The sequence below is a fragment of the Lepisosteus oculatus genome, chromosome 21 (genome assembly GCF_040954835.1).
Source record: "Lepisosteus oculatus isolate fLepOcu1 chromosome 21, fLepOcu1.hap2, whole genome shotgun sequence".
Lineage (NCBI taxonomy): Eukaryota > Metazoa > Chordata > Actinopteri > Semionotiformes > Lepisosteidae > Lepisosteus > Lepisosteus oculatus.
In genome coordinates this window covers 11,021,650-11,042,885 of record NC_090716.1, presented here as the reverse complement: position 1 = coordinate 11,042,885, position 21,236 = coordinate 11,021,650, and the positions used below count along the sequence as shown (strand labels likewise).

Below are 21,236 nucleotides of genomic sequence, written 5' to 3'. Positions count from 1 at the left end.
ATCCCTCTAGCTCTGCTGTTTTGCTAATGCTCAGCAACAGTGTTCATGAGGCAAAGCAAAACAAGGTGAACAGTGCTGGATTACTGTACAATGGTGTACCGTTCTATTCTAAATTGTGCTTTTGTGAATTGTCCAAAAGCCTATGTTAGGTCTATATACTAAATTCTTTTTTTCTTAAAAATACTTTAATGGAGTCAAACATTTTTAGACATTTTCCTTTTTTTCCTTAAATATCACAAAGTATTCAAATTTAACTGGATTGATACATAATGGAATACAACACAGATTATTTTGGAGTATGTCACACTTGAATATACATTTATTTTTACATGGAACATATGCTGTTTAAGGTTTTTATGATTTTTCCTCAGCTTTAATTTTCATGACTGGTTTTATTGTATTGAATATACTGAAGGCCCTCTGGGCAATGTTACTGAGATACTACAAGACCAAGGAAAAATTAACATCTTGAATGCCAGGTACATTTGATAAAGATTTGAGGTTTTGATGTAGAGCAAATGACGGAGTTTGGCTTCCCTGTTGATATATTTTCATTACAGTTGTAATTAAGGAGCTGTGCATATTTTTCTTACTGAAAATGACCACACACATTTTGCGTTTCATCTAGAGTTGATGTGATGTTTCACTCAAACAGCTGTCAGCTCACAGAAACCTGATACTACATCTAGCTCAGTTTTGAAAATCCAACCTGTTGGATACATACTAGGCACTTCCTGCTGATGATCTCTGCCGGAATGTGAAACTGCTTTTAATCTTGCTCTGGTATTCTGGCAGAGCTGCAGTTACTGGGTTAATTACTATTTATACTTGCAGTATTTATCTCTGAATAGGAAATAAATTCAGCTGCAGTATCAAACATTTCCCCTTTTCCCATTTTCTGTTTTTTTTTTTCAAATTGTTTTAGATTCCTAAAGGACGTTTACAAATTTGAGATCCTCAAAACAAATTAGAACAATGATTTTGGGAGGATTTGTAATGTTTAACATTTCGCTATACACAGTTATGTACAGAGAGCGGGGTACAGTGCAAAGACTATGAAACTATATATTAATCTTATATAAGCTTCTGTATCTTATAAGCTTCAGTTCTTTTCCTTTAATTCCATCAATCATGGAACAGACACTGAAACTAAACTGAAGTGCTGTTCTGAATAGGTCAGTGTACAGAGGGACAACTAATGGAGACAATTATGGAACGTAACTATGCACATCTTCCAACACCAATTAAAGTCTCTAAATAATCAGGGAAATTACATTTCCCCTTTTGATTGCTACTGTATATGGCCAGTTTTACTTTACCAGAGCAGTCTCACACAGTCTTCAAACAAGCAAATGTTGGAATACCTCCTTAAAACTGTAACGAAGCACAGAAATTATACATATTCATATAGAGTATTTTCAAATAACTTATTTACATTACCAGATCTCATAATTCTGTAGTGTGGCTTTAAGTGGATGACTTTGGATGTTTTTTTTCAAAATGCAGCAAAAACTTTTATATAAAAATGTAAAAGAAAAAAACAAGCACTTTAATGTCGTTCTTATAAATGTCATATGAGCCTGTAATCTATCTTGGGTAAACACTGTTTTCAGAAATAACACACGTGGTGTGCAAAGTTCCTAATTTAAAATGTTTGTGTGACAACATTGACATTAAATGTTCCCAAGCTAACTTTTAGAAGTTCAGTTTTTTTAACATTTTTTTTCTGTTTATTATTGTAATATACTGTATCCGCCCAGTTTGCAATTGTGTGTTTCTCAAGTCCTGACTCAGTTATAAACTCTGAAACCACACAAAGGGAGCAGTAAGAAGGGCCCCCACATTTCTCCGACTGCCCAACTTTTAGCCCTTCTCTTATAAAGATGCCGCAGCCCTGCACCAGAAGCTCAGCTCTGATTGGAGGAGAGGTACATCCCTCACTGACAGAACTGCAAGCTTGCGGTTGCCTGGGAAGTCATTGTGTCGCCTGCATCTGAGAAAGTTCTGGCAAACGAACCCAGTCCTACACAGACTACACAAAACCTGGTCATAATGTAGAGATCCAATGACATGACCTGCCACACCTGCATCGGATAGCTCGGCCTGCACTCGGGAAACCTCCTTTACCAGTGGAACCACTCTGGAACTCCAGCTTTCTGTTCTCTGACAGATCTTTCATGGTTGTTTTTAATTGCTGTTTTTTTTCAAGGAACATTTGCAGGTTTGAAAACTATAGTTGCAGAACACCATAGGATTTTGCCGTTTACAAAGGTTTGGTGCAGAGAACCAGTATGAACAGCCAAATTCGCATATAACCAAGCTGCCACGCCTAAACAGTTGCATAATCTACTAGTGTATCGTATGTATAGTTAAAAGACATTAGTAACCCTCCCCTGTATGATAATTAAAGTACTAATGCAAGTTAATTAAAATAACATTGATGAGCTAAAACAAACAGCAGTACTCAGCAAAAATAAACAACAAACTTCCCTCCTCTGTGTCCAGCAGATGCCTGTACTTTCTCTAGGTCCGTGACTAGCACACCCCACTGTAATGGAAAGGGCAGTAAACCTGTCAGTCAGCCTCTAAACCCGTCTCCAGCTTGTCATTCCCCACGGAGCCGAGACCGCCAGGAGGGTTGGTTACAGTATAAAAACAAGAGCATGCTGAGGTGCAGGTATGGGGCAGCGAGCAGGGACAGGCTCAGTCACTGGCTAGATTCCTCTCGTGATCCTAGCCTGTTGCACAGCTAATTTGACAGTTGCAGTTAACAACCTTCGGCTCCTTTTCATCCCGCTCTGCTCCTCTTCCATACAAGATCCCGTGAGCCGGACCAAATCGCGACAAAACGAATTTGCGAGTGTTAAATTCGCAGATATCGAGACCCTGGTGTGTTTAGCTCTCTGTGTACCAGTTATCTTGCCCATGTCTTTACTTGATGCTGTTTTATGTAAAGATCAAAATCATAGACATTTGACAAAAAGAAAACAGTTTAACATTTGTGCAAATTGCTTTTTATTTCAGTGTGACAAGGGAATGGGGACTGCAACAGGGAAGTATAATTTTCTTCAAGAAACGGAGGCACAAAATGAAGAGGTGGTCGATTTCTGTGAAGAAATTGCAAAGTAAGCTGCATGCTACTGTATGATCTATTTTAAATTATTGTCCATCAATTCTGTAGCTGTGTAATGTGGCAAATGTGGACCAGAAGAGACAATGATTTTGCTACCATTTCCCCCCAAAATTGGAATATTTAAGTTAACAACTACATCATAATATTATTATACAAAATTAAATCAGAGAAACCATTTGGAAATAAGTGTGACATTGGCTTCAAACAAGTTTCATCTATTTTTTTTGGATAAAGCCAGATAAATTGGCAACAAAATTAATAATATATTCCCATCATTTATTTTACTGTGGCATACATTGAAGCAGTAGTAGCTGATGGCTAGTTTCCATTTTTCCAAAGATCTGTACTCCTTAGCCATAATCACAGCCTTGTACATTATTTACACACTGTTAACTGTGTTGAAATATACCAGTATTCTGTTTTCTTCAGGATTTTTACTTATTTCAAATCCACATACTTTTTTATCTCCATGTTTGCTTTTTGTCATTTTTTTCCACTTTCAGATTGAGGTCCAGATTCCCTCATGAGGATGTGACCACTAACCCGGGCTATGTTTTAAGCCCAGTGATTCTTCAGAGAGATATGAGTGGTGAAAATGCCAGTGTCAAAGTGTGCATTGAAATTGCTGACTCTGAGCAACCAGTCACTTTTACCTGTGACGGTAAGATTGGTTAACTTTTCCCCACTGTATTTGCCAAATGTTTGGCCTTTCACATATCTCAGTGCTAAGCACATATACCATATATAGGAATTTTTAAATTATTTTGATAGGCTTTCAGAATGAGAAAAACCTGAAATGTGTGGAAGTAAACATTTTTGTTCCTTATTCTAAATGTTGCTCAGTTTCATGTCTACAAACGTCTATCAAAAAGCTTATTTTTCTCTTTGTTGCTCATCACTGCCTCTTAAGTCTCACTCTACTTAGTGTTTTTTGTCCTACCATCATGTAGGATAAATGACATGACAGAATAAATCCATTGTCTTTTTTCTGTTGAAAGATCAGTCAGACTCCGTACACAAATAAGGGGTGTACATTTTTGTGACTGCTGCAGCTTTGATCTAATGTACTTAACAAAACTAACTAGAAAATCAGAAAAATATACAATCAGTTGTCCAAATGAAGCCGGTGAACAGTTTTGGGAAAAGGGAATACTTCTATTACACTTAAATTTGGGTGCTCTAAATCAATTCACCATTGTAAGGAGCTCAAATTCACTGTGCATGGGGTGGACATGACAGTATATAGCAGAAAGTGTAGCATTTATGTCAAAGGCAATAATACTTAAGCTTTACAAATCATTAGTTAGACCATTTAGATTGTTGTATTTAGTTTTGGTCATGGTACCACACAAAGGATATTATAGTCTTGGAAAAAGCTCAATGTAGAACAAGTAAACCAATTCCAAGTCTCGGTGGATTTTCCTATACAGACACCGTAAAACCTCTTCTGTCTGGAACAAAGGCGGTTGACATTTTATACAAGTTCAAGAATGTATAGAAAGGGTCAAACAAGGCTATGTAATAAAACAATGACAGTTTGGTCACAATGGGAAAGTAAAAGGGGAGAAATGTGGGCTGGAGAATATGAAACATAGTTGTGGGTCTCTGAAAGAGGCCTCCCAGCCAGAACTCCGGCCTGCGAGATTCAGCTGGATGGAGTCTAAAATTCCCCCGCATGAGCAAGATGTACCGACTGGTCTCCCGTGGAGTCTGTGGAGCCCCGATCCTCCTGAAGGAGCTATATTTGCAGCCTTCATGCTCCTTTGTTCATTCTGCAATGTCAAGCTCTGCACCACCGGCTCTGTTTTACGAGAGCAAATACTAGATTCAGTGATTTGTTGTGTAGAGTATTTCTTCAGAATTTCAAGTACCTTAGTCATAAAGATCGACAACTACAAATCCGCCTTTTCATAAACATTTTAAAACTGAAATCAGGATATTTGAACTTTTCTGTAAATGTTGTGTATAGTGTGAGGTGACGGACATTTTGTAGCTGGAGTCAGTACCTCTTGGTGAGATTGCGCATTGAACAGTTTGATCTTGCTCGTTATTTCTGAAAACAGCAAAGATGATGTTCCTATCTATTTGTCTACTTATAAACCTGTTCTAGCATTTCCTTTGATCTCCAGTTAGTGGATAGGGTTTGATGTCCATTGGCTTACTGGCCATCTTACCTTAGCCATTAAGATATAAGGTGTGTTGGTTAAGGGCATAATAATGGTGAATCCATAAAAGAGCTGATTTAACTCTTAAATAACATGATGAAAAGTTTAGAAAACAAATAGGCAGATCATTAAAAAAAATAAGCAGCATAACAGCTTGGAATATGTTACAACTTTTGGGAAGCACAGCATGTTCCTTTTTCTTATAACATGTGGTATGAAGACTTGGCAGAGTGGTGGGGCAGTGAAAAGACTTTATGCACGGTACTTCTATCCAGAAGTCAACTGAAGAAACAAAAACACACTCGTTAACTCATGGTGATAAATATTCAACTAGATTTTATTCAACTACTTCATAGTTAGGGTTTGGTTGGACATTTCTTTTCATTTGCCTGAACCTTCCAAAATCTTACGGTAACGAGGCTATTGTACAGTGCTTTGTAGTCTAGTGCTGGCATGCAATGAGACCAGCTTTTGTTGTAAATAATCCAACTGTGCAGAATTTTTAGCTGGTGGATCTCTTTTATCATTAGCACTGCAGATCCTAAATAATGCATTGTGTTAGAACTGTTTAATGTCTTCTGATAAAATAACCAACCTGTTGTCAAACAAAGTCTTGTATTTTCTTGCTTAGGCTGGTATTCGGTATATGGCACAAATGCTTTTAAAATGTGTACATATTTAAAATTAATTTTCATTATTTGGTTCATTTAAAAAAATAAGCCAGACTGTTTTTATTTCCTACATGAAAAAGTAGTGTTTGTGTTCCATCAGTGCAGTTTGCCCTTTGATGTACAGAGCAAGATCGTGTTCACATTCTCAGATCTGAAAAGATTGAAAGTCAAGATGTATCCTTAAATACAAAACAGTAGCCTAGTTTTATAAGCACTGATAAGTTGAATGTATTCTGATTTATTCCATTCATACTGCTGTTCACTCAACCTCGAGATCCCAGAATTCAAAATCTCTCATTGCATTTAAAAGTGCCGTGAACTTTTTAATCTTTACAGGATTTTCTGCTGGTAATGTCAGGCACCCAGTTTAAAATCTGCTGGATATGTAATCAGAAGAGCTATGTTATTAATTCCATGCATACACTGGTATGAAAGTGCACAAGGTTAGAGTGCTCTGAATGTGTTTTCATAACATGGGAGTGTTTTCTCCATGAGAGGACATGGTTCTTATTCCTTCTTAAATTCTATTAGCAAATCCAAAAGGGACTGCTTCTCACCTCATTTTTGACTGTACCACAAAATTGTGTGCACTTATTCAGGAATCTCTAGTGAATTGTAATTTTGATGACAGTCCAAATTGTAGGTCATTTCTAGACATGAGGTTTTTTTTAAGGTACGAGGACAAAAAGAACTTACACCCTATAAAGATGATTTAGAATAATAATTATTTTTTTTGTCTTCAAGATTGATTGCAAATAAGCAAAGGTATGAAGGTTTTTTTTTCTTAGACTAATAAGGATTCTTTCTAACTTTGCGTATGTTCCCTCAGAGTATTCTCAAGCCCCGTTTAGTCTAGGTCAAAGTAGTGTACATCATTGCTCAGGGGTCACTCAGCCAGTGCTTTGTGGGATGCTGAGTGAAAACCCTGGTCTCCTCCCAGTTTGTTCTTCACAGCATCTTCAGCTCCAGGTGTCCTTGGTTGCTAAACTGGAGTTTCTGTAGTGCTTTCTTTTGTTAAATGGTACACTGTAGTGTAGGACCCATAGGCCTTTAAATGATATGTACTGTATACCTTTAGCTGTACTTGTGAAAATGGGTTCTTTGTAATTGGGTTTTTAGGTGGGTTTTTGAGTTATCAAATTCAGTCGTTTTTTGCATTTTGTTCAATCTCTGCTAGACATGTACTGTAGTTTCTTTTTGGCCTTGTTCTTCATATGAGCTTTTCTGCTTGATTGCTTTACAATGGCTAAAATACCACACTGTGATAGTCCCTAAGTGTTAAGCACCACCCATCATTGGAATTCAGATCTTGAAATTGAAGTCCCAGTTATAAAATTCTCTTCTGTGCCCAACATTGCAGGACCACCCGAGACATTCAACTGACATACTTCATATTGAGAATTCAGCTTACGTTCTTCAAATTGCTTGTACTGTATGTGTCCACATATCGGTCTGAGCATTCAAATGTTCCACTGATGATGTTTTATAGACCTAGGCTGATCATAGTTCCCTCCTTCATCCAGTTGGCAGAGTACATAAATATATGCTGTGCTTTTATGATACATATTGGATTTTTCTATAAGGTTTGCATGTTCCAGCCATGCTAGGAAGGGAGTGCTGTTGTTTCTGTAGTGCCTCCTTGTTCTCTGTCTCATCAGTGACCTTTTGATTGGTGATGTTTCAGTGAGTTCCCCGGTGGAGCTGCTCATAATGCAGGCCCTGTGCTGGGTCCATGATGACTTGAACCAGGTTGATATTGGCAGCTATGTGCTGAAGGTCTGCGGCCAAGAGGAAGTACTGCAAAAGTAAGTCCTATTGTTAACAACCTCCTGTCAGTTCAGCATGTTCTCAATGGGGTGAAGAAAAAAGAGAGAAGTAGAGAGAGTGAGTGAGAGAGAGAAAAATGTAAACAAGATGACTGCCAACATTCCAGACAGAGGAATATTTTCTTAAGTGGGGCTAGGAAAATATGTTTCTCTTTTGTCCTTTCATAATACCCAACACAACCTGGCAGGGCAAGAAAAAAGGAGCAAATGTTTTTGTAGCTAATAAAGAGCAGAAGGCAAACGTAAGGCACAGACCTTCCTCAAAAGGCTCTTCCCTTCATGCTCATCCTGTTTTGAGTTAATGCTTTGTAAACGCTTTCAGATAGTTGCCTGGTCAGATTTCTATTCCTGTGTGCATTGCAGGAAACGTCCATCTCTTTCATTTTGATCCAGTGCTGCTCCCTAACGTTGCTCAAGCAGTGTTTTCTTTCTGCAGAGAACATAAAGTCGTGAGTCATGAATTTCTGCAGATGCAATTTTGTTTCCTGCTCTACAGAATTAAGGAGCTCCCATTTTTCACAGCATGAAAAAATACATAGTGGCCCAGCTCCTTTTTCCTGTTAAATATTTTTTTTCTGTCCCTCTCCAGTAAACATTGCCTGGGCAGTCACGAATATATTCAGAACTGTCGAAAATGGGATACCGAGATTAAGCTGCAGCTCTTGTCTCAGAGCACTGTATGCAGGGATCTTGCTCGTACGGTAAGCAGCATATTATCTTGTGTGCTTGTGTTAAGTCTCAGCACGGTAAATAAGAATCATCTGCATGTAGAGTTGTATCTTAGATTCTTTTCGAGCTTGACAGATGTAGCTATTTGAGTAAAATGTCCTAAAAGATAGCTTTGGGAACAAAGGTGCTATCTGTGCTAGCACAAATATCAGAGCAAAAACAAAAAGTGTATATGTGGAAAAGAGAAAACGTTTCTGTTGTGTGCACAAGCAGGCTGACGATGATACTTCCCCCATTGATTTGGAAAAATACCTGTGCCAGGTGGAAAGGCCTTTTAAGGAGATGATCACAAGGTAAATCTGAGCTTGTTTTACATCCTTTTGTCACATTCAATTCAAATCCAAGTGTTTTTACGGTACTCTGATTCATGGTGATTTCTAATGTTTTTTTTAGACAATGCCTTATTGACTACTTGGACGCTTACCATAGTTCGGTTCAGGTCTGCCTCCAGAATGAAGTAAGCACTCTGATATTGCAAATCTGTCACATACATATTCTCTTGTCTCAAGAAAATGCCCCAGGGAAGGAATTTTAATGTCAGTATATTTCCACCATTTAGAAAAATAGGAGTACATAAAATGGTATATATTTTAGGTACATAATAATAATTCCTTACACTTATATAGTGCTTTAGTGGTGAATTTCCACCACCACCAATGTGTAGCCCCCACCTTGATGATGAGACGGCAGCCAAAATGTGCCAGAACACTCACCACACATTAGCTATCCGTGAGGAAGAGAACAGAGTAATGAAGCCAATTGATAGATGGGGATTATTATGAGGCCAGGATTGGTAAAAGCCAATGAGAAGTTGGGACAGGACACTGGGGTAACATCTGTACATTTTTTAGAAACACCCTGGTATTTTGAATGACCACAGAGAGTCAGGACCTCTGTTTTACATCTCATCCAGAGGACGGCCCCTTTTATAGTATAGTGTCCCCATCACTGTACTGAGGCATTAAGACTCACACAGACCACAGGGTGAGTGCGCCTCTTCCTCGTCCCTAGCTCTCCCCAGTGGTCTCCCAGCCAGGTACTGGTCAGGCTCACACTGTGGTTTGCCAGTTGTGAGTTGTACGGTGATATAGCTGCTGTTTAAACATAGATACTACATCACCAATGAAATTCTATATTCTGTAACTCAGCTCCCATTAATGTTCCCATTAGAATAACCAGTACAAAACGGTGGAGCAATTGATGAACACTGTGAAGACCCTGTGCTGTGTGTTATATGAAGTAGAGACAAAGGCCGTCACGGACGCAGTGAAGAAAGTGAAGCGCTCTGTTAATCTCCCGAGAACCAAAAACCCGGAGGTAATCCTGACTTCGTATTTCAATGAATCTGTGGCAAGTCACTCACATGCTTGCTCTAGGGTATAGTCTCCTGCCCTGCAAAGTTATTATTGGACTTAAATGTGTCTCTTTTCTCCTAATGAGTTGGATTACAGAACTGCAGAAATGAAAGCCCAATGGAGCTTCAGTTGGCAGACCTTTACAGTACTATACAAATGTAATTTGTTGATTCTGTGGTTATTCAATTGACATATCTCATGCTCATAAAAATGTGGCCAAAGTTTTTATTGGGCTTTACACTTAAAATTTTTAATGATCACTTGCTGATGAAAATTAACTTGATTTTTGTGTGCTTATAACTGATGTTTTATTTCACAGGGCACTACAAAATCTTCAGATGGTTCAGCAAACAGTAAGTAAAACATCTGTGCAATCCTTGTTGAGATGTACTTTAGTCAAATAGTCCAGAAAAGGAACAAAAAAAGATTGAGTGCTTTATCAAGCATAGCTAGGCTGCATTGCACATTTTCTTATTTACAATGTATTTGTTTTCAGGTTCCTGCAGCCCTGTTGAGGAGAGTATAAACGGACTAACAAGTGCAGTGTATAGCCTTGTGCAGCTGTACCTCAAGTCATTCAGCAGCGCAGTCTCACAGGCCCCTGTGAATAGGCAGAAAGAGGCCAGAAGCACAAAAGAAGCCTCTGGGACCACAGAGCATATCCAGTTTACACTGTTTGCAGTTCATGGCATTACAGCAGCATGGGTCAGCAGGTATGTTCTTTAATAGGCAGCAGAATGACTGGGGGTTGGGCAGGTTTATCTGGAAGCTTGAAATTATTTAGCCTTCGGGGACGATATTGGTTAAGTGCCTGCACTATCTGGTAAACAAGGTCTATGGAATTCATGTACTGTAATTCCTGCATGTGATTTCTGGTCTTAGACTTTGGTCTGACCCGGAAATATTGGCTGGGATTCCCAAGTCCGCTGCACCTGTCGGGTTTCCCCAAAGGCACATTTGCTCTCTCGTTTGCTTTATCTAGTTAAAAATAAGCAAGTGTTGGATGTTTTCCAGAAAGCAAGATAACTTTCTTGCACTTAAGGTCGAAGCAACTGCTTTGTGTTTAAACCCTTACTATATTAAAAAGCCAAAAACACATACTGTACCTACTGGAAAAAAACATTGTTACTGTTAAATTTCACAATGACCTTTTTTTCCTGAACACAGTGCAGTAATATACCTGTTTAAGTCCGGCCTTAAAAAGTAGGATATTTTTTCAATTTAGATATCTTGATTTTGGCAGTGAACAGTTTATTTCCTTAATTATCTGTCCCATTATTAAAAGTATTGCCATGTAATTAGTTGACTCACTGAAAATGAAAATTATTATGTCACAAACCAGATGTACTATGTGAAACTACAGCTGTAGTGCTAGAAAGCTGTTTTTCTGGAGATTCATGGTAGCGAAGCTCTCCAAGTCTTTAGGGAGGATTTTTGAATAGTCCTATAATATGCTTTAGCTGTGATAAGCAGTTAAATAATACTCTCATACTAAATGTGTTGCTTTTAGTGTTATTGTATGTTACAATTTCATCATGACAGTATCCAATAATGAGAGATAATCATGATTGTGAAAAGGGATTCAAGTTTACACAGTACCGTTTGGCCTCCTGACTTTCTGTTCTTTATGTAGATAAAACAATGGGAGCAGTGACTCAGGTTCACAACTGAAAATGTTTTTTTAATGTTCTCGTGCATTCAAGATACAAACCCAAATGGTTTTGTTTTCTTAAATGTCATACTTGCTAAACCATGAACACATTTTGGGCCATTCTATTTCAGGGACATAAAAACAAACACCCTGAGGAGAATGAACTAATATTTTATAAATGGTAGCTTGTGAGACTTAACTGCCTGAGGATTTTTCTTTCTACTGTGCTGGGCCAACCAGAGTTTATAAACTGAACGTGAACTGGTTAAAAATAGCAGCTTTCTGCCTGTAGCACGTGACCCTCAAGCTTTATCTCCATTCTGTCTGTGACCTCTAGGTTATCTGAATTCTGAATTAATATGTGAAACAAAGCAGCACTCAAGAAATATTATAGGTTTTAAAAAAATATGCAGTGCTCCACTCTTTTGTTATTGTTTTCTTAAAGATGCCTTTTTTAATTTGTGATTACCAGTTGTTTTTTTCTGTTTTCTACCCTCTCAATTTGGATTTATCAGTCAGTCTGGCTTATTGCTGTGCCCCCCTGTACTACTATTAGACGGGAGACTTCCCTGGTACGCTTAAGCTGTCAAACGTCCGTGATTTCATTTTTCACAAGCTCCTCAGGGCTTGGAGGGGTAGCAGGGGCAGTGCGTCTCACAGACGTCACGGCAGCTTAGCAAGTGTCCAGCAAGTCCCAGGAATCGGTGATGCTTGACCAAAGTGTGCCATTGCTTGGGGTTTGACACAGGCTAGGAGTCCAGGAGTGCCTGTGTATTTGCAGGTCTGTTTAAAGAAGCAGAACCTGAACTGCTTGGAGAAGTTTTTAAGCGCGTTACCAGCTAGCTTTGTGTGTTAAGAGCCTAACTAGAATGAAGATCTGCAGACAGTGGCCCTCCATTACTATGATTGGACACCTGGAGAGTGTCCAGGCAAACCAGGAAAGTCCACAATATGTTTTAACCACCATTTCAAGTTAGCACTTTTATTAGTAAAGCAACTTAAGATAAGATCACTTTATTAGCCATATACAATTTCTTGCATTAGGATTTTGTGTTTTCCCATACCCCAACTTGCTCTCCATGAGACATACAGACAGGGAGAGAAGCTTGGGGTCAGAGCGCAGGGTCAGCCATTTATACGGTGCCCCTGGAGCAGTTGGGGTTTAGGGCCTTCCTCAGGGGCCCAACAGAGTAGGATTCCTCTACCGGCTGTGGGATTTGAACCGGCAACCTTCCAGCCACAGGCGCAGATCCTGAGCCACAGAGCCACTGCTCCACCCTTACTTGAACATGATAAGAATTTTTTAAATGAATTTAAAACTATTGTAACAAGGTTTCTAACAACATCCTGTCATTTGTTTTGTTTTAATTCAGTGCTTATTCCTGTAGTCATGGCTATTGCAAGAGAAAGCTGACAATGTTTTTCCATCATGCTTCTTTTTTTGGGGTGACCACTTACCAGGAGAATTTTTTAAAAGCCTTTAGCATCGTGTGCAAACTTCATTGAAGTTTGTTTATTATGCTAAGCAAGTTTCATTCACGTTCAAAATAAAGAATGCTGTAAAAAAAACAAATTTAAACCTAACTGAAGATTTTTATAAGTTCAGTATTTACACCTGATTAGACCTTTAAAGAAGTGCCTTTTTAATTCTCTTCACCAAAGCATGTGTATGCTTGGTAAAGTTGTTTACCCATGCCAGAGATTTCTTCACATAAAAGTGCACCATTCACTGGATGTAGTCAACCTCACTGTCAACTCTTTGGTTCTAGTTTTGAGAAGTACTACATACTGTGTTCTCTGACCCATAATGGAAGGAATTTATTTAAACCAGTCCAATCCAAGAAAGTTGGAACATACAGGAATTTCTTTTACAACATTAAATGGGAAGAACTGTAAGTATTTTAATCTGTTACATCATTTTTACATAATTAAATGTTGAAAACGAATCTCTGCTACAAAGTTAAGCATTTGTTTCTAAAAAGGTGGTTTCATTTGTGTGTAAAACCACTTTTACTAATTGATGTTTGATCAAGGATTTAGAATATTAGAATTAGAGTATTCTTAATTTCAGATTGTGAAAATACCTACTGTTGCACTTGGCTTCTCAATTTATATATTTTAACATGAATGCAAAGCGGTAAAAATATAGGAATCCACAAATTTTGTAATCCACCAGAATTACTGGTTTGAGTTCATCCACCATTAGCTCAAACCAGTAATCCTGCCTTTTCCCAAATCCATTTCTCTCATTTTTAAGTCCTTTTGTCTTTATTCTTTTGCAGGATACAGTTTCCTATCTCAGTTGCGCTCTTGCCTTTAGAGTCAATGTTAAGCCTGTCTTTGTATGGAATCCTAAACCAGAATGCAAGCAACTCGCCCGATTCCAACAAACAGAGAAAGGGACCAGAGCTTCTCGGGAAAGTGACCATGCCACTCTTTGACTTTCGGGGGTAATTTCTATGCATCTTTGTGTTATCCATTGTTTGTTTGTGTGAAAGATGCTCATCTTGGTAAATATTACAGGTGTCTTAGAGGTTTCCCAGTTTTTAATATTATTGCCTAATATCTAATTACGACACTCAGGTGTTTATTTCTTTTAAGTGTACATGGTGGGGCCTCTTGTTTCAGTGCCGCCTTTAATTTTTTCTTCCCATTTTAGGGAAAAAAAGTGTTGTTTTTAGTTTACAGTGATAGCAAGTTTTCCTCTCCTTTAGTTCACACTGCATAGAAGAAAAGTGCCACCAGGGTAGCTTAATACGTTTGCAAACAGAATGTTTAGAAGGCAGTTTCTTCATCTTTTAAACTTCTCCTAGGTTGCCATTCCTAAAAAAAGGCACTGCCTTGGTCCTAAAAGATTGCTATTGTATGTGTGAATTGCATTGGTTTTAAAATAGAAGTTGGATGTTGATTCTGAGTATAAAAACAGTATGAAAGCACACTGAAATTAAGGTTTGCTTTCTTTTTTTCAGCGACACATGCTCCTAAAAGTTCATGCATGGGCGTATTTCCACTGTTCATCAATCTACACTTTCTTACCTTCAGCATTATTGGTTTTCCTGCTAAAATTACTATACCAGTTGTTTTAAATTGTGTCCTTGCTTCATGCTGACAGTTGTCCGTTTTTTGTTTCGTATCGCTCTTGTGTTTCAGAGTGCTGGCAAGTGGAACTAAGCTTCTCAGTCTGTGGACGTCTACAGTGGTCGCCCCAGCTGCTACAGGGAATAGGAAAGGGAATGCAATCGATAGAACAGTGCTGCAGGTAATCACAGGCTGTCTCCCTGTCCTTGTTCTTGTTCCAAGAACTGTCATCATTATCACCGTCATTAAGCTGAGAACAAAGTTTCCATTTCATTGGAAAGCCTTCCAAAGACTTTTTGGCTTGGTTAATTATCTCTTAATTGATCCTGTGTGTGTGTCCTGTGATGGCCTGGCATCCTAGCCAGTGTTGTTTATGCGCTATGCTTCCAAGATAGGCTTCACCTTGTCGCAGCCCCGACCAGGAATAAGTGGCTTTTCTGGAAATGGCTGGATGTTCCAGCATAAAATAAAAGGATGTGAACATTTTGCCTGTCCTGTCTTGCCATATTGATGTTAAAGCGCGTTAGGAAAAAGCTGTGTAAAGAAAGTTATACCATGTTTTGGATTTGCTTCTTAGATTAAATGAATGACACCTTTGGTTTAGAATTTGTTCCTCTACTTCTTTGCTTTGCTCTACCCATTTCTGGATAACAGTGGCTGTTTCTTTTCTCCAGGTTGATTTCCCGAGTCCTGCTGTTGACATTCTGTATGTTGGGCCACAGCCTCCCAGCAGACCTGACCCACAGGCCTTGGAAACCCTAGATCCTGAGGTTACAGCACGACTTGAAAAACTGTGCAGCAAAGCTTCTACATTTGGGTGAGTGTTCATTCCTGTCTTCCTGAAGTGCTGGGATTATTACACACTACCTTTTTACTGTTTTTGTAGAGAGTTGTTTTTTTTAAATGGTTATCTTTGTACTTGCACGAGGGGTGATAAAGACTCTACTCTTTCTGGTGACACTCTCTCTGTTATTCGTTTTACACATTGCAAGTTCCATAGTACCATCTGAGAAATTTGGAAATTATGTTGCATCTCTCCCTGTCATACAACTGCAATCCCAAGTCTTGCTGAGAACTTACAGTGGGTTATTGTTACATGACAAGCTGAGGATACAATGGTTGATTCAAGTCTATCATCCCCAGCACTGGTCTTTCACATGGGAAATCACTGTTACAGTTGGCTAATGACACACCAACACAAGGCTCAAACTGCCAATGTCTGGACTACGAGGCTCAAACGAGCTTTTCTGGGTCAGCCACTTGGGAGCAAATGGAGTGTTCTTTTCTCGTCTTCAAAGTCATTTGCCAAAGTAGACATAATGAAAACAGATTTCATAACACACTTCAATAGTGTAAGTATGGGAAAAGATAAGGGAGAAAAGGGCTTTCTAATCTAAATAGTATTTTAATGTATGTATAGTTCTGTTACAGTAAAGCATAAGAGGAACTTATCAAACTGTGTAATATAGGAAAAAAAAGTATCTTCATCTTTCTGTGGTTAGGATTGCCAAAATAAAACAAAAAGTAAACGAAGCAAAAAGTGTTCAGCTGAAATAAAAGACACCAGTAATGAAATATGTTCTGATTTGCTGGTTGCAGTGGCTGGTACAGTGCCTACTTCAAGCAGAAAAAACTGCTTGAATAGTCACAGGTAAGAGTGTTGAAATTCTAGTGAAAGATGAGTCACACTTTAATTTCACTTAAACGTCATTGTCAGGGTATTGGGCACAAATCCATCAGCCTGGTTTGTTTCCATGGTCAGCTTGTGTTTTGTGTTACTGCTGAATACCCACAAATGAAAATCATCCCATGCTTAATTATATAGCTTATATGATCAAGTTTAAACAGAGGGTGTTAGATTTATCTTAGCTCTAAAACATTATTGCATATGTATAGTATGACAAACATAAATTCAATGAGCAGATCAGTTTCCTTCTGTTCTAAGATGTTTTACTGTTTCTCAACGTAAATGTCGTGGAGATCCTTAAGTGAGCAGCACAAATCCTTATCCCATTGTGACCTACAGATATTGTAGCTGCAAATTCCCTTCTCAAGATTTGCTTCGGATGAGAACATGACTAAGTGTATATGTCCAGGATGCCTTTTCACACTTATATATATTTCTGACTTTTCAGAACTTATGTATCTAATAACCTCTTACAGTATGAGCACTTCCATTTGGGCAAAGCATAGGCATACTACACTGCTGATTTGAACACTATGCATGGCATGTCTCAACAGGCTCACCAGGGCTGACAGGCAGCTCTTGTGGGACAAACGACATCACTGCCAGACCTACGAGAACAGCCTACCAAAGATCCTGGCGAGTGCACCCAGCTGGGACTGGGGAAGCATGGTCGAAATACACTCCCTCTTGCACCACTGGCCCCCACTGTCGTCTGTCTGCGCCTTGGAGCTGCTGGACTCTAAGTAAGTCAAAGAGATGCAAGACGCTGCTGCCATTTGCGGAGTGTATTACAATTTCTGGACAAGTGATCAGATCAAGTCAAAATTTACATTGTTTTTTTTATTTCACTTTGCAGCCACAGTATAAGTGGACAAGAATATTGATTCCACCTTGCACTTCAAATATAAGACATGGCCCATTTGCCCTTTAACCAAGCAATGGTTTAAGACATTGTTTTGGGTCATGCCATACATTTAATTAACTAATTTTAACAAACATATTTGAGTGTGAAAATAAAAACATATTATCTCTGGTTTCTCAGATTGCGGCAGGTTTTCGATAATATGAGTTAAGCGTTGTGATGTCATCTCTGTATCAAAATGAGAAAGGTTACGCAAAGGAGAGGAAGCCATTTGACCTATCTAGCCCATAGGGTAGTTTAGTATTTATTTGATCCAAGGATCCAGCCATTTCTTGGAAGAATCTACAGTCTCCAAGGACATAACAGGTTTGGAACAGAACAGTGGCCCCCATCTTTGGCAGCAAGTGCAAATCCAGTGTTCTGTGAGAAAATGTTCTTTTAGGTTTGCAGATACAGAGGTGCGCAGAATGGCTGTGAACTGGATAGAGAGCAGCAGTGATGATGAACTGGCCGACTATCTTCCACAGCTGGTGCAGGTAATTCAGGCTCGAACCTCCTCAATTTACTGTACACTGAAGAGGTCGCATCTCCATTGCAGACGTGTAAACTGACTTCCTGGAGATTAAGCTCAAGCAGGGCCTCTTTCCCTGTCCCCTTGTCCGCGCTTAGAAACTATGCTGTTAGCAGAAGAAGTTTTTCGCCAAGCTGTCTCCTGAACTGAAGGCTGAAGGCTGTTACCCTTAGTGGGTCTTAAACTAATAGATTTAGTTATTAACCTCTTCCCACATCTTCTTTTAAGAGCCTATCAATTAATAAGAATTGGCTGTGTATTCACCCCTCTTGATTGCGGTCACTGGTAGAAATCCAACCCATTGTGATTCTGAGACTACGCTTTCACCAGACCATCTTAAACCTTCCATAGTGCTACTTCAGCATGGCTTGCCCTGCAGTCAGCCTACCACAATATTTAAAAACCTATAATATCCCTAATTTTAACCTTGATTTAAAACCTCATAATGATTTCACACAGCCTGTCTGGGTAAAACTGGTCTTCAAAGATGTATGGTCTTCAGTCATTCGGAGCTGAACAAATGTTTAAGAATCCAGATATTGACTTTGTAGAGAAAGTCGTTTAACTTGCAAGATACAACTACATTTTTCCATAAGTTTCAAGTTTTATTTTTGCATTATTCATCTGGCACTCTACGATTTCCAGTCATGTTGAAAGATCTTAATAGCTGTTTTTATCCCCCTGTAGGCCTTAAAATTTGAGTGTCACTTGAAGAATGCCTTGTTAATGTGTCTGCTGTCTCGAGCACAAGGAAATGTTAATATTGCTCATTACCTTTACTGGTGAGTTATTTCTTATTTAATATTTCTGATTCTCGAAAACAACAACACCAAAAAACAATCTTTTAGAAAATAGGTCATCATTTTTGTCTCACTTGTCGAAAACATTTTTTTTGGCTTGGCAGAAAGTAGCATAATTTTTGGTAACACAGAGACGTGGAAACATTTTCACAGCCATTCTGTATTGATGTTGTATTAATATTGAAAAGTCATTATTGATCTGCAAAGCATGGTCTTTCCCTTAGAATTTCAATGAAAAGACTGGAGTAAAATGGGAATTCGCTTAAACCCTCCTTCTTCTTAATCTCAAAGATTTGTGGCACAGCTTCATGGATAGACACAAATCTCTGTGTTCGAATTTATAGAAAACACTTGTGTGTTCCGTCACACGATCGAATGTTGTTGCTGGTTTTTCCTGAGGCAAAGTGTCAGTGTGTCAGTGTTGCGGACGTTTGCAGGCTCCTGAAGAACGCGGTGCAAGACCCGCCCTTCGGCTCTTGCTACGAGAACGCACTGGGGGCCCTGCTGTGCCTGTGTGGCCGAGGGCTGAGGGACGAGCTGGACAAGCAGACGCAGCTGGTGCAGCTCCTGGCCGTGGTGGCAGAGAAGGTGCGACAGGCCAGCGGGTCTGCGAGACAGGTGAGTACAGCTGCCAGGTGCTCCTGCTGTGTCGGTGTTGCTGTAAGGAGAGGGGGGATCCTGCAGCTCTGGACATGGCTTCATGGCTCCACAAAGAAAACGGAGCCTCAGCCAGTATCCTGCTTGTCTAGGTAATAATAGGACTGCTGCTTATTCGAGAAAAAGTACAAAATTTCACCAGAACAAACTGACTGGCTTCTTAGGTTTCGCAGGTGGAGCTTCATGTTTTCACTGCGGCTCTGATCCCAGATCCTCAAATGTTAAATTGCCCTTCCTTTTGAAAATAACAGTCTGGGTTTATCTAGTCACAGGGTAAAGATAGATGGCCTATTCAAATAACTTTATCATGAAAACTGCACAAGGAACTAAAGAAAATGGTTACACTTGCTTTGGTGAACACGTGTCTGTGAGCAAACACTTGCAAGCCATTGTAGATACAGGTGGTGGTCACATTGAGCCATTCTTGTGCCTTTTGGTGTATATACTGTACTGCCATTCTTCACAGTGCTTTTTGTTTATAAGTATCCTGTAATTTAATTTGAATGGGTTTGGGGGTGACTAGTTGTATTAAGGCATGTTGGTTTATTGTGGTTTTAGGCTGTTCTTCAGGAAGGCATGGAAAGAGTACAGTTGTTTTTCTCAAGGAATAAGTGCCGCCTGCCCCTCAGTCCCAGCCTGGTGGCTAAGGAGCTCAACATCAAGGTAGTCTGTCCTTGTGCTTCCGGTCAGGTGTTTGCAGTGCACTTCTTGAGCTCTTCAGCTCTTCAGGTGCTGCTGATTTAAAATATCCTCTACAAGCCTGCCTACTTGCCAGCATGCAGAAACCAGAATTAGACCGCCATGCTTGAAAATATTGATCAATCAAAGTCTTTTGGTCATTGAATTTATTGTACGTGACTATTGGCGAGTCCATTTTTTAAAGTTTAGATTCGAAGCTGAATATATTGAGAAGAACTGAAAATGTTGGTTTTGAAGAGAGTGGAAAACAAAACCCCAAATGTTTTCTTGTATACTTTTGAAAGTAAACTTGCAAATCCCTTTTCTTGTTGTTCTTTTTTATGCTGGGAAGTTTATTAAGTGTTAAACTACAGCTTGGAGGATTTGGTTTCATCTGACAAGCGGTTGTGTCATGAGTCAGTATTTTATCTTCTTTCGATTTGAACAGTTTACATAATATATTGTTTTGACTACATAAACAACAAAGTCGCTTTCTATGTTAATGTTCTCTGAAACTAATTGATTTTTGAGTGAAATCTGGCATCCCTCTGTAGATGTAAATTTCTGTTTATAAATAGAGGAAAACGATGAACTAATGTTGATTTATTTCTATGTGAACAGGCGTGCTCTTTCTTCAACTCTAATGCAGTCCCTCTGAAAATAGCCCTCACGAACAATGATCCTCTAGGAGAAGAAATCAATGTAATGTTTAAGGTAAGAACACATTTAAATGGAATTGAAATTCAGCCCTAAAGCACATTTAGACCTGTTAGTTGTATAGCATACCTTACGTAAGTGGTTGTTCAAGGTGGTAAAATAGTTTTCAATGTTTTTACAGAAGTAAAAACGAACATGAAATTAACAACAAGTTCGGTATTCTTAAAGTTTTTTGTATTGAAATAACTTCGTTATGTGTTCTTCAAGAATGGTTTCAAAAAGATGAGCTTGTTCAGTTAATTGAATTGCCAGTGTGAGGTTTTTATTTAATTGGCCCTTAATTATCCATGAGCTAAGTAAACATGATCCAATGCATGCATAGCACACTGGAGAAGAGTTCTGCTGTACTAGAGTTCCTGATCCTTAGCCTGTGTTGAATAAGGCTTGCTGTTGTCTAGTTGTGCTTTGCTGTAGTGTTTGTTTGCTCACAGGCTCTCTCTGCTGGGAGGAATGGGAAATTGTAACATTAGGCTTTTTTCATATTTTTTCACCCCAATTACAATATGATAGCTATTAAAATGACATGTTAATACACTAGTATCTTTATACTAACAAAGAAGGTATTTAAAAAATATCAAGTATTTCTTATCTTCCTGTATCATTTTCTCGCACTGACTAGAAAATAACTGACTATTTGCTTTACTGAGTCTAGATGC

The 21,236-nt window shown here is 38.9% G+C and overlaps 1 protein-coding gene across 1 annotated transcript in view; it reads left to right on the top strand.

Annotated features, from left to right (window-relative positions):
• pik3c2a (phosphatidylinositol-4-phosphate 3-kinase, catalytic subunit type 2 alpha) overlaps positions 1–21,236 on the top strand; it is a 39,724-nt gene that overhangs the window by 12,112 nt on the left and 6,376 nt on the right. The window contains exons 3-21 of the mRNA XM_015338221.2: positions 3,025–3,125; positions 3,637–3,794; positions 7,654–7,774; positions 8,385–8,496; positions 8,738–8,817; positions 8,918–8,981; positions 9,695–9,841; positions 10,199–10,232; positions 10,376–10,592; positions 13,300–13,422; positions 13,813–13,980; positions 14,681–14,789; positions 15,283–15,425; positions 16,850–17,038; positions 17,600–17,693; positions 18,416–18,510; positions 18,966–19,146; positions 19,744–19,848; positions 20,485–20,577. Coding sequence (XP_015193707.2) covers positions 3,025–3,125; positions 3,637–3,794; positions 7,654–7,774; positions 8,385–8,496; positions 8,738–8,817; positions 8,918–8,981; positions 9,695–9,841; positions 10,199–10,232; positions 10,376–10,592; positions 13,300–13,422; positions 13,813–13,980; positions 14,681–14,789; positions 15,283–15,425; positions 16,850–17,038; positions 17,600–17,693; positions 18,416–18,510; positions 18,966–19,146; positions 19,744–19,848; positions 20,485–20,577 — 2,334 coding nt within the window. The remainder of the gene's footprint in view (positions 1–3,024; positions 3,126–3,636; positions 3,795–7,653; positions 7,775–8,384; positions 8,497–8,737; positions 8,818–8,917; positions 8,982–9,694; positions 9,842–10,198; positions 10,233–10,375; positions 10,593–13,299; positions 13,423–13,812; positions 13,981–14,680; positions 14,790–15,282; positions 15,426–16,849; positions 17,039–17,599; positions 17,694–18,415; positions 18,511–18,965; positions 19,147–19,743; positions 19,849–20,484; positions 20,578–21,236) is intronic.